This window comes from Physcomitrium patens, chromosome 1, assembly GCF_059467195.1.
Source record: "Physcomitrium patens ecotype Gransden chromosome 1, ASM5946719v1, whole genome shotgun sequence".
NCBI lineage: Eukaryota > Viridiplantae > Streptophyta > Bryopsida > Funariales > Funariaceae > Physcomitrium > Physcomitrium patens.
Window position 1 is genome coordinate 26724402 of NC_143410.1, and position 11996 is coordinate 26736397.

The 11996-nt window shown below is 36.2% G+C and overlaps 1 protein-coding gene across 1 annotated transcript; it reads right to left on the bottom strand.

The window, feature by feature from the left end:
* Nucleotides 1–1020: 1020 nt before the first annotated feature.
* LOC112276760 (expansin-B3) lies at nucleotides 1021–2570 on the bottom strand. The gene is made up of 2 exons (XM_024508463.3): nucleotides 2155–2570; nucleotides 1021–2044 (listed from the first exon to the last, which is right to left on the bottom strand). The coding sequence occupies exons 1-2, from the start codon at nucleotides 2309–2311 to the stop codon at nucleotides 1389–1391; spliced, it is 813 nt and encodes a 270-aa protein (XP_024364231.1). The 5' UTR covers nucleotides 2312–2570; the 3' UTR covers nucleotides 1021–1388.
* Between the last annotated feature and the right edge of the window lie 9426 nt (nucleotides 2571–11996).

Genomic DNA, 11996 nt, shown 5'->3' on the forward strand with positions numbered 1-11996 from the left:
TTATTGTTTCACCACATTCTAATCCACTTGTATTGCCAATACCATAGTATGGAGAAGAAAATCCATAAGGCTATGGGTATATCCTGGGGAAAGAGTTTCACCTACTAACGGAATTTTTGGATGGATTACAACAAACTTCTCCATATTAGTGACCTTGGCCACTAACTCCAGTTTGATTGTGTCATTGTTTTTGACTGCTCTACAATAGTCTCTACTGGCTTTTGAAGTGGACGGTTCAACCAGGGCGTGCGGTAACTTAGCACCCATAAGACAAAGCGCCTTCCACTAGTAAGAAAACTAACCACACCCTAATCCTAACTCTAATTTATTAAATTAATCCCCTTTGCTGCCCCACTTGTTGCTGGATTACAACTACTGAATGGGATTTTGTAATACACTGCACAAAATGCGCACAATCATTAATCGATTGGAACTAAAGCATACTCAATCTCCTGATCTACTATCCGCCTTGGACACCCCCAGCCACAACCAGCTGGGCCCTCCAGAGATTGATGGCACTTTCTTTCACGAGATGTTGTAAGGAAGAGATTTGTATGAATGAAGAAGGGGATGGAGCAAGGATGTATCAGCTGACAAACAATCATATCATCTTATTTGGAACATTTTTCCAATTTGCCAGAAGTGGAATCTGGGTACTGAAAAGCTCAGTGTGCACATTTAATGGCTTGACAATACAACTGTGGAATAGCCATTGGGTCCATCTCCACCGCAAAAGAAAGTATAAGAGTATCTAAAGTGTCATTAAGGTTTGAGGAGTAGATGAGTTTGATGCGAGAAAAGTTGCTGATATGCGCGCCGCCGCCATTCAAAATTGACGCACCGACAGTACATTGACTGCGGAAGGTGATTTGGGTGTTGACATGGGCCTAGATAGTCAGAAGGTAGGGTGTCAGTTTGTTCAGAAAGGGGACAATGATAGCGACACACACATACTCGGAACAGATGGTAAAACAGTAACAGTCAACAGTCCCGGTCGTGGACAGCACACTTTGTTCCAGCTTCGGAAACAGATATTGGTGTTTACTGTTTGTAAAACTGCCTCCTCCTTGGATACAACTCATAGAATCTCTCAAGAGGGGCGTGAATGGGGTACTGCATCAGATTAGAAAGATCTGAAGTCGCATAGACGGATTCGTCCACCAGACGCTCCACATTATGCAGCCTCCCAGGAATACCAACTCTCCACCCTGCATGACAGGGCTTGCATCCGAAGACCAGAACGCCTCGAACCGAGGAACCAACACACGGCTACGGATCTGCGTGAAGACATAATCACGGACTATCGTGACTTAAACTAATGTACAACATTCTAATGTCTCATCAACCCAGTAGTGGCTGGAGGACTACCGTTGAGGTAGTATTCTAAACTAAAAAGCCATTTGCACTCTAGACCTGTAAGACGTTCCAGGTCTGAAGTAGGCGGGAATGACTCCTCTAGCAAGCACTGTGTGACGGTTCAATCTCGATACAATTCTAATATCCATGGGGCCCCTGAACGGCTTCCCGTCGTAGTTGGGAATCATCCAGTTAGCGCCCCACGCATGCCTCATCGGCTGGAACTTATACCAGTTCGCCATCCTAATGTACACCTGACCAATGTCACCAGGCCCTCCCACGTACTTTATCAAAATACTGAGCCAGAAGGGACTGGAGCCGTTATCAACACGGAATTCTATATTGGTACCCCTGTATCGACAAGGGACTCTCTTGTAGAGCAGGTTGTACAAACCACGGTTGCGGAGCTGGCCTTCTCTCCCACGCAACGCCATTGCATTTATCGCGGCCCCGCTCATGTCGAAGGCATTTTCCCCGGTGCTGCAGTAAGTTCCACCGGGACAGAAATCAGTCACGACGACGTTCGTGCCTTGAGGATTGCAGAGCCTGGGTCCTCCGTTTGGATCAACACACCTGATTTGATAGCATTGGCCGCAACCCTGCCCATTAGCATAGATTGACCTGCTTCCGGCAACAATTTTAGGCCCGATGGGTGTGCCCCAAAGCTTAGTGTATCCGCAGTTTCCTCCTGAAAACGCAAGAGCAACCGTCAGAAAAATGACAACGATACATATAATTCTTTCAGATTAATTAGTTTGGACAAGGAATTGCTGAACATATTCTTAGCTGGAAACGTACCGCTAGAGCCTTCGCCATAAGGATCCCCGTACCAGGTGCCGCGAGCGCGGACCCATCGCTCGTGGTATCCATTCTGGGCCAAATAGCCCGCTTCGGCTGCTTGCAGGCTCAAAAGGCCCACACACACCAGCCACACCGCTTGGAAAGCCGTCGACATAGCAGTAACGCTGTGAGCTCTCGGGGAATCCGACCTTGCTGAGAACCAAGGTAACCGACTGACGTTCCGGTGCTGCTACAACATCGCTGAACCTGAAATTTAATTAACCGAAATGAGACAGAATGCTTCACCTGCAGATTCTTGATCGATGTCACTTGAGAACGAGGATGAAGTTTATATGGGGGTTCGAGGGTGGAGGAAGAAGAAAAGTAAACCAATAACATACTAACTGTTTGCGGTGCGGAGCTGAGCGCCAGGAGGTAGTCTCGGAGGCATCAAACAAGCAACGACGCTCCGATTCTGTTGGCGGACATTCGGCAATGCGGACTTGCTGCCGAAAATAACCAGGAGTTGGGATAGCACATTTTTTGGATGGTCAACACTGTTCTTTCACTCATCTTGTTGAGGGCGTGATGTCGGAATGGATCGTCATGGTCAACTTCGCAATGGGAAAATTAGCTTAAAAGACTTTGCATCGGCTTCAATCCTGGTTAGTGATGTGGAAAGAACTGTAGGTTTTGTTACTAGCTTACCCGCGGTAACCTCATACATGCCTCTCAAGTCTTGACAATCTAACTTTGAATGTCACGAGTCTGCTGGGTCAAAGGTTTACTTTGTTGCTTAGTGTTTCGACCATACATAATTCGTTATCCTTTATTAACTATTGGATATTTCCTGTCAATGGTTGGGATTCACTCGATGTAAACTCAAATGTGAGGTTGCCGAAAAATTGTCATGACGGTTCTCAAACGATCAAGTATAGAAAGCAGTGATGAAATATGCTGCGCTTTGTGCCAATGCATAATCATTCATAGCGTACACACTTTTTACATCAAGGAACTTTAGCTACCGTTTCAAGCATACAAAGGTTCCACCTAGAAAAGAGGCACCACATCACACCTAATATTATTTGGATGCAGTTTTGAATAACAGGTTTCAAAGGTCGCTCCGCATGACATTATTAGAAATAACTGTTACTTGAAGGTAATGGTCAATACCTAACACTAAATTATTTTATGACCCACATCCATCTGTTCCAGAGGGCCAGGCAATTTGGTACCACTATTATTCATTCATAGTTGATCGGCTTTTTCATCTAAGGAATGCATCCTTGGAGTATTGGACAAATTGGAAGACAGAGTCGTTTTCCTTGTTTGATTCAGTATTAAGATCTTGTAGAAAGTGTGAAAAAGTCTTGATCCACGTAAAAGCTACTGCGGAAGCTGTTAATAAGCCCGTACCATTAATATTATTCGACTTCAGTAATATCAGTAGTCGATTATGCAAACATCCACTTTTCCGTGGACGAAGCTTCCCACCCCAACAATGCTTCGTAGTAATTTTGTACATTCCAAACGCATGAATCTTAAATGACAGAGATGCTGTAAACGAATTATTTTTCCCATTTGGTTCTTTGATTTGTTTGAACTGTTCTGCTCCTTTCACTAAGTCCTCGCTGTTTAAAATAATCAAGGCACCCTGACTCGAGTGGCACGTGTATTCTCTGAGCCTATTTCATAGTAGTTGTCTCGTTCTTCACATCTCACGCTAGGTTTGTGTTGGTTAACAGCTGTGAACTCGGAGATTTGGAAAGTAAATTTTTAGTACTTATTACAGGTGTGATTAAACCTTTTAGCCTATGTGGCAGGTACTTGATCTCCAAGTTAAAGAAGATTTCAAAACAACACTATCTCTATACTTCTCACAACTTTGTAACTTGCAATTTCAGCCGCGTGACCTATCACAAAGCTCTACAATTGTGCTGCCAGATATTTTCTTGAGGATAAAAATTTGTGTAGATGCTGAATGACTAGGGGCGAGGAGAAGGCGAAGATGACTCTAACTCATTTCATGTGTTTCAATTAAGAAGAAAGAGATGGCACAATTTCAGCTCATCATATCTACTTTCATCTCAAGGACTTCAACAGAATATCTCTACGTATTTTAGGTGTATCTGCATTTAGCCTCACAAATTGTCCAGATTTTCCATTCATGTGTAGAATCCATTTGTACTTATAAAGCTGCAACGCACACTAGCAACATCGGCAACGACCACCAGTGATTCAGCGCGTATCCACTCTGAACACCAGAGACATTAGAGACAGAGGTACAGCTAACGTGCTAAACCATGGACTTTTTTGGGAACTTGTCCGGCGCCATTTCAAAAATGGAAGCTTGAGCCAAAACCTTATTACTGCAACTTCAGTCTCACAAGTCGACCAGTAACGCTCCACGATTCAACTGTAAATAGTGAGAACCATGGTGAAAGTAAATTCTCCGTGCTAAAGGTCTCAGTGCCTGTTCTGAAACAGGATCTACAGGAAAAAATACACAAAGCATGTTCCAATAACTTTTTTTAAAAAATAAACCAGAAAGATAAAAAGCCGACGGAATAGCCAATGTGAAGCAATGAGGTGCTCGTTGATTTCTGAACGTGCAAATTTTACCAGGTTTTTCTAAATTTCCTCCTGTCTCCATCCACAAATTCAAGGTTTCGCGATAACGGAGTGCTTCATGGATTTTATGTAACACCTGCGCAAACTCGTACCAACACGCTACCCCTGCTGATGACATCGCGAACCGAGATAATAACACTTAGAGATTACTGCGACCGACATCTGAAATTTGACTCACGTTATTTGATGTTGGATAGAATGTAGACGTGGAGCAGGATCTCATGCTGCGTGGATTGGGCCCCAGACTTTGTGAACCATCTCCAGATTTCCGAAAATGTGCATTACTCTCCGAGAGAGAAGGGGCGCCCACCGTAAGGAACCGAAGCCCTTCTCACTCCTTAATACCCCACGATGTCGGCAAGTGGCGTCTGTATTGGCTTTTATTGCAGTTCAAATTGCGGCTGTTGCATCACGTCTGGTCTTTAGGTTGCATACACAACATAGGGGTCCGCAACAACCTCAAATGTGTTAAGAATTCTTCACTCCACCACACATAGAAACTGAGTGATTCTAGAGAGGTTATATATATATATATATATGTGCACCTGTGTGTGTGTGTGTGTGTACATCTATATAGAAATTATCGGTGGCGATTATGAAAATATGTATTATCCACAAATCAAGTGCGTTCATGAAACAAGTCTTACTGTTACACAGAATAAGCTGCAACTTTTGCCTAAATTAATTATGTTAATAAATCTATCAAATAAAAATTAGTTCAGATAAATTTATAATTATTCGTTATAAAATTTACAAAAACAGGGACCACAAGCCCTCAATCGTCATGATTCTAGTATTTTTAGTTAATTTTGTGAGATCAAATTTGAGAAAAGATTCTGGATTCGGAGTTACTGTAAAAGTCAAAGCAAAAGATTGCGGGAAGGAAAGGCTGGTCGATGATTGTCAGTTTCATGTCTTGGTTTAGTAATTGGCCCATAAATCATGGGTCCAAAGAAAGAGTCAGGGTCTTAAGTTACGGCGAAAATAACGTTTCTTGGAGGTCGGTGCGGCACGTTTAATATGCATTAGTAAAGAGATGCATTATCGACAGGTTTTGGAAGTTCCATCAATGCCTCGTTCCAAGCTGCCTTTCTTCTTTGAAAATAGATTGCATAATTTATTAGCCTTGATGTTAAATAGACACAGGAAGCATACAACTTTTGGCCATCATGATTTGGAAGCCTTTGTGGATGGTTACTTTGAAATGGTCTTCGTAAGCAAACCCCCTTTTTTCAACCGATACTGGCCATCTTGAGAAGGTTACTCCTCAGGAGCAAAAGCCTACGACTTGAGATCACTCACAAATTGATGTGCTGCATCCGTCGATGTTGTGGGCTCATTACACATCCTCCCTTCAAGCTTTTTCCAAATGCCCTGCCCGCTTCTGCCCCTCAGTAAATCTTCACCCCCACCAACTCCATTCCCCGTCCCCCAGCTCCCTCCGCAGGCTCGCAAGTGTGCTTCATGCATGTATGCAACGGAGGACAAAAGCACAAGCTCTGACGCTGACACGAATCGCGGGCTGATTAGAAGCAGATATCACTCAATCACACAAGCACAACGCAGTGCACAAGCGAACTTGGCGAGATCGAGTAGGGAGCTGAAGAGCCGTCGAGTGGGTAACTAGAATTATGAAGATTCATCGACGGACATTGTTCCGGGAAAATCTCATTTCTTTCTGTTCTTTTCGATTATCCTATTATTCCATCACCAAACCGCCTGTCCCTTTGACAGTGAGAATTTCAGAATCTTCACCTCGGAGTTACTCATGCACTCGGAGTCAACTCGGGCTGTTAGCACTAACCAACGTCCGGGAGGAATCTAGCGAACGCGGCACTGGATCGACTTGAGCTGTGCAGCGATCAGTGCAGCGGCTGAGCACGACCTGAACCAACAATGCTTGCACACAAGGTTGCACACCACCCCGAACAAGGGAATTCCGCAGCAGTGTCGTAAAAAGGACATGGCCCCAAGAGTCAAGACTGAGTCCCCAGCTCACTAGATTTTCCATTCACAGGTGGAGCAGTGCAGACACAGAGAGCGTCGAAACCAGTCAGACTGGAGTCCACCTCTCAGAGACCGCAGCACACAACTTCGGTGAGGAGGGGCAAGAAACCGCACGCCGAACGTCCAGTTTGAAGTGATGGATTCACGACAATTTCCAATGTGGGTGTGGGATTCAGTTCCAGTCTCGCATCTGGAGCTGTGCCCATGTCAAATTGCCATGCAGCAGCGCAGGTGAATTCGACAGGCGACTCCGGACTCTAGCGGCGATCTCTGCATGAATGAGGTCCATTGGAGTGAACTCGGGCGGTGAGCGGTGGCGGAATCGCTGTGGCTCTGAACGTAGACTGCACGGAATTGCAACACATAGACATTTGTAGATATTCATATCCTTGAAGCAACAAAAACTAATATTATAAATACAGAAGTTTTAAGTAAATGTATTTATTGAATGTATAATACTTTTGTGAATTAGTTGAAAATTAAATGGAAAGTTATTTTATTGGTTTTTCTTCATGTTGCCCTTGAGTAGATAATAGAAACAAATCTAAAATATCTGCATATTATATTTTTAGGCAGGAAGATATTAAACCAAAAAGATAAATATCAATTTTGTAAAATTAAAGATTTTAGAAGATTTTGTACATATTTGCATTTATTGATGTTGAGATGATGATAATAGTTTGTGGCATTTTTTTTAATTAGAGTTTGATAATATCATAAGATAGTAAATAAGATTAAGAGAAATCACAAAATAACCTTTTTTTTTTTTTGTTGCAATTTAAGAATGAATTTAAGAATGAATTTAGAAGTTGTTGGTTGATAAATCAGATTGCTAACAACAAACTATTTTTGAATTATTATTCTTTTGTGAGATATTTTTATAGAATAAAAAACAAATAGGTTGAATTTGATGTTATCAAGGATGTCATTTTTAGAGATTCTTTCTTTGTTAGTAAATTTTCTCTTGTTGTCGTTGTTTTTATTTTTTATTTTTTTTATTACCAATAAATTATTATTCTTTTTTACAAAATATAGTTCAGGTTTTTGATTTATATTTTTATAATTTTATTTATTTTTATTTCTTTAGGAATTTACAATAAATATTATAGAGACGTATAGTCTTTTTTTACTAAGTTATTTAAAGGCAATAGCAAACCAAAATCTAGTTTCAAAAATTATTCTATTTTTTTCATTAATTTAAAGAAAAATTTACAAATACAAGAATAAATCTAAAAGTTTATACAAATAGGAGAAAAATATTTTTGCTTAGATCTCAATGAAGCATAGATTTAATTGTTGTTGTGCTGAAAAGTAATATAATATATAAAAATAATATGAAATGTTATTAAATTTTGGATTATAATTAAAATTAAAAATAATAAAAATAAAACACTTGTCTAATTTGTTTAAGTTTATAGTATGAGTTTTATAATTGAAGATAGAAATTGTAGGATTTATTAGTAATAAATGTAAAAGGGCTTTGGTATCAAAAGTATAATATTTTGACTCCTAAGCCATTCCATGTGGATGGATAAGGTGAATGATAGAGGACTTCAATTCCATTGGTTGAAAGTCATGCTCAATGGACTTTGAGATGTTGTTTGGGACTACACTAGAGTTTGGGACCACCTTAGGGCAGACCATTTTAGGCAAAACAATCCATTCAAAGTTTGGAATTTAGATTCAAAAAGCTTATGCTTTTGGCTAGAAGTTGGGAAGAAAAAATGTATGATTTAGAATTTTGATGAGGGAGATATGATCATTTGAAGTTAGGATGTGAGTTTGGTACCTATTGTTACTCTTTTAAACATATAGAGAGTTGTAGAAAAGCATTCATTATCAAAAAGTGAGATTTAAAAGCTGACTTCAAGAGCTACATTTTATATAAAGAAATTGATACATTCCAATCTAGATCAAAAGAAAAAGAGTTGTTGGAAGTTAGTATTCAAAATTAGAATTTATAAGTGACGTTTTTAATAGAGGTTTTGATTTGGGCCATATCTTGAGTTTTTGGACGAATTTTTTGCTCAAAATTTTATAAGTATAGATGATTGTATTAAAAAGTTGTGTATGAAAATTTCATAGTATTTGAATATTGGATTTTTGAGATATAATAGAATTATTGTATAGGTACCTAAAAATTGATATTTTTAGTATCTACTAGAAATTAGGTGATATCCAAAGTTTTGTATTGAATTTATGATTGATTTTTTTGTATAAAGTTAGTTAAGAATATAAGTTAATTTGTGGAGAATTTTGAATCTAGCTTAATGATCAGATTGAAAGTTGTAGGATAATACATGTTCAGAAGAAATTTCTATAAGAATAGAAATAGATTTTAGCATATTTAATCACATTTTGAAAACTCTTGTGCATCTTAGACTTGTATATTTGATGTGATTGTCTTTGTGAAGTCAAGCTATAAATAATATTTTAATTTTATAAACTTGCAACTTTTTTAAACAATTAGTGGCAAGTAAAGGCCCAACGTTTTCTTGAAGCAAACTTGTTCTATTCTGACATTGTTGTCAAAGTTGAGAAAGTTGCCTTAAAAAAGCGTTGGACTTCTGGCTATCACTAATTATTCAATCAAGTCTCAAGATAAGAAAACACTAAGTTTATATATAAAATTTCATATAAAATTTAAATTTCAACTGCAAGTTCATTATGGATCTTGAGATATTCTCAATATATTGTACATGGTATTAACTACAATTATATATTGTTATGTAATAACTACAATCAATATATTGTTATAATTACTATAATTATATATTATAGTAAATCAATATATAATAAATATAATTATACATTGTTATTATATTAGAATAGTAATTATTTTAAATTTGAAATTACTAGCTCTTGAAAATATTTTTTGTATAGACGTTGTCATGTAGTTACATAGCCATTAAGTAAAAGAAGAAAGAAAGTCTTTTATTATAGATGAGTCTAATTAAAAAGACATAATAAAAAAACATAGATAAAAAATAAGTAGATAGTAAAATCTTGTAGTGTTAAAATTGTCTTTTATAAAAATGGATTCTATTTATTTTTTATAGCCATAAAATAAATTTTTAAGTGGATTGAGATGTTACAAATATCCAACAAGAAGATTTTAAAAGATTCATTGAATATATAAATAGAATATTCTAAAATTATTATTAAAATATTTTAGAATATTATACAAGATTTTTAAAATATTTTAATAGGTTTTAGAAAGTACTAAAAAAATTAAAGTTGTTTGAAAAGCTTCATCTTCAAGCAACATAAGAACTTTTGAGAAGCTTCCTAATATCTAATACATATTGGAATCAAGGCTAAAAAGATCCTAAGTCTTAACAATAAATCTCTTAGAGCTCTATCTTATCTTTCTTAGTGTTAAACTTATATTCATCTAACTTAATCAAGTTCTTCCTGGCTTTCTTGTTAAAATTCTTATATTCAATTTCTTGTTTGATTTTTTATATAATGAATCTGTGATAGTTTGTAGAAATTTCCCTCTTATTAATACTAAGGCTTGATCTTTTTTGATAGACAATAGACTATCCCTCTTCTTGAAAGCATTTAAGTGATTTGGAAGTTACAAAGTATCTTCTTTTAAATTGATATTGTTTAAAAACTCTATTTTTTTCTTTCAAGATGCCTAGAGGTAAAGATATTAATATAGTTGAATATTTCAAGTCTAAGTTAGATGTTATTATAAATACAATCAATGCTTTATTTCATAGAACTGCTGAAATTGAGGGATTTTTTAAAAGATTTGATGGTGATGTAAGACTTAGAATAGTTCAGCTTATAATAGAACTATTTTTTTAAGATTTTATATCTTAATACTAAAATTTACCTATTCGAAAATGTAAAGAGCCTCAAATTAGTCTTCTAAAAAACTTCATGGATATTCTTCAAGTTTTGAGGATTTGTTAACTAAATTTGATTGATAATTTTTTTTCAATATAAGCACTATCCTATAGATGAATTGCAAGTTGGTTTCGTTGGAACCTTATTTACAAGACAAGTCTTAACTTAGTTTGTTTCTTTATTTGAAAAGACATCTTCAATCTTGAACAACTTTGAAGCTTTTTTAGAAGTATTTTTAGATGTATTTGAAAAACATAACAAGGTTCAATAGGCGACAACAAAGATTTGCTCATCATATTAAAGATTATGCTTTGCATCTATTTATATATCTAATTTTAGAAAATTGGCTTGTAATATTAATTGAAATGAATAATTTTTTATGATCCAATTCTATTGAAGACTAAAAGATGGTATAAAAGACCTATTATTATCATTATCTGATTTCCAAATACTCAATGAAGCTATTAGCCAAGCTATAAAGTATAATAATCAATTATTTTTAAATTACAAAGATCAATATTTGTGGACTTTGACAAAGCAATGCACTAAAAATTTGTACTCTATTCCTTCAATAAATACATTATTTCCACACTTTAGAATTAAAAATATGCAAATTATAACAAAAGAAAAAAAGTGTTAATTTTAACAAGGTCTTTGCTTGTATTATTATAAAGAAGGCCACAAATCTAGTAATTGTTTAAAAAAACAACATACGACTAGGACTAGGAGTGTAATCATTTAGAAAAACAAAGAAGCCTAGCCATAAGATATGGCCCTTTGCTTTTTAAATGAAGAGTTTTTTAAACTTCATAAAATTACTTTAGTACAAAAATTAAAACTTATACATGCAGAAATAATAGATGGTCAACCTTTATCTTCAAGCTATATTATTCATGAGACCATACTACTAGAAATATCATTTGAAGGCCATAGTAGCAAAATATTATTCAATATTATTAGAACCTTATCTAATTCTATTATTATAGGATTTTTGTGATTAGAAAGATATAATCCATTTATAAATTAGAAGTTTAATAAGGTTGAATTTCCTATAGTATACCTTCAAGAAAAACTTATCAATACGTCATCAATAACAAAGCTTTTATTTCTTAGAGCGAAGACTTTTATGAAGACAACTAGAAAGAAAATTCTTTTTATCATTTATGGAATTCTAGCCTTAGAAAAAATAAGCTCACTAGTAGTTATCCTAAAATAGTATAATTTTTTTTAAGATATCTTTGAAAAAAAGAATACTAATATATTGCCAAAGAATCAACCGTATTATTGTGCTATTGATCTTTATTAAAGAATTGAACTATCATTTGGCCTAATCTATAATCTATAACAAAACAAGCTTTTCACAT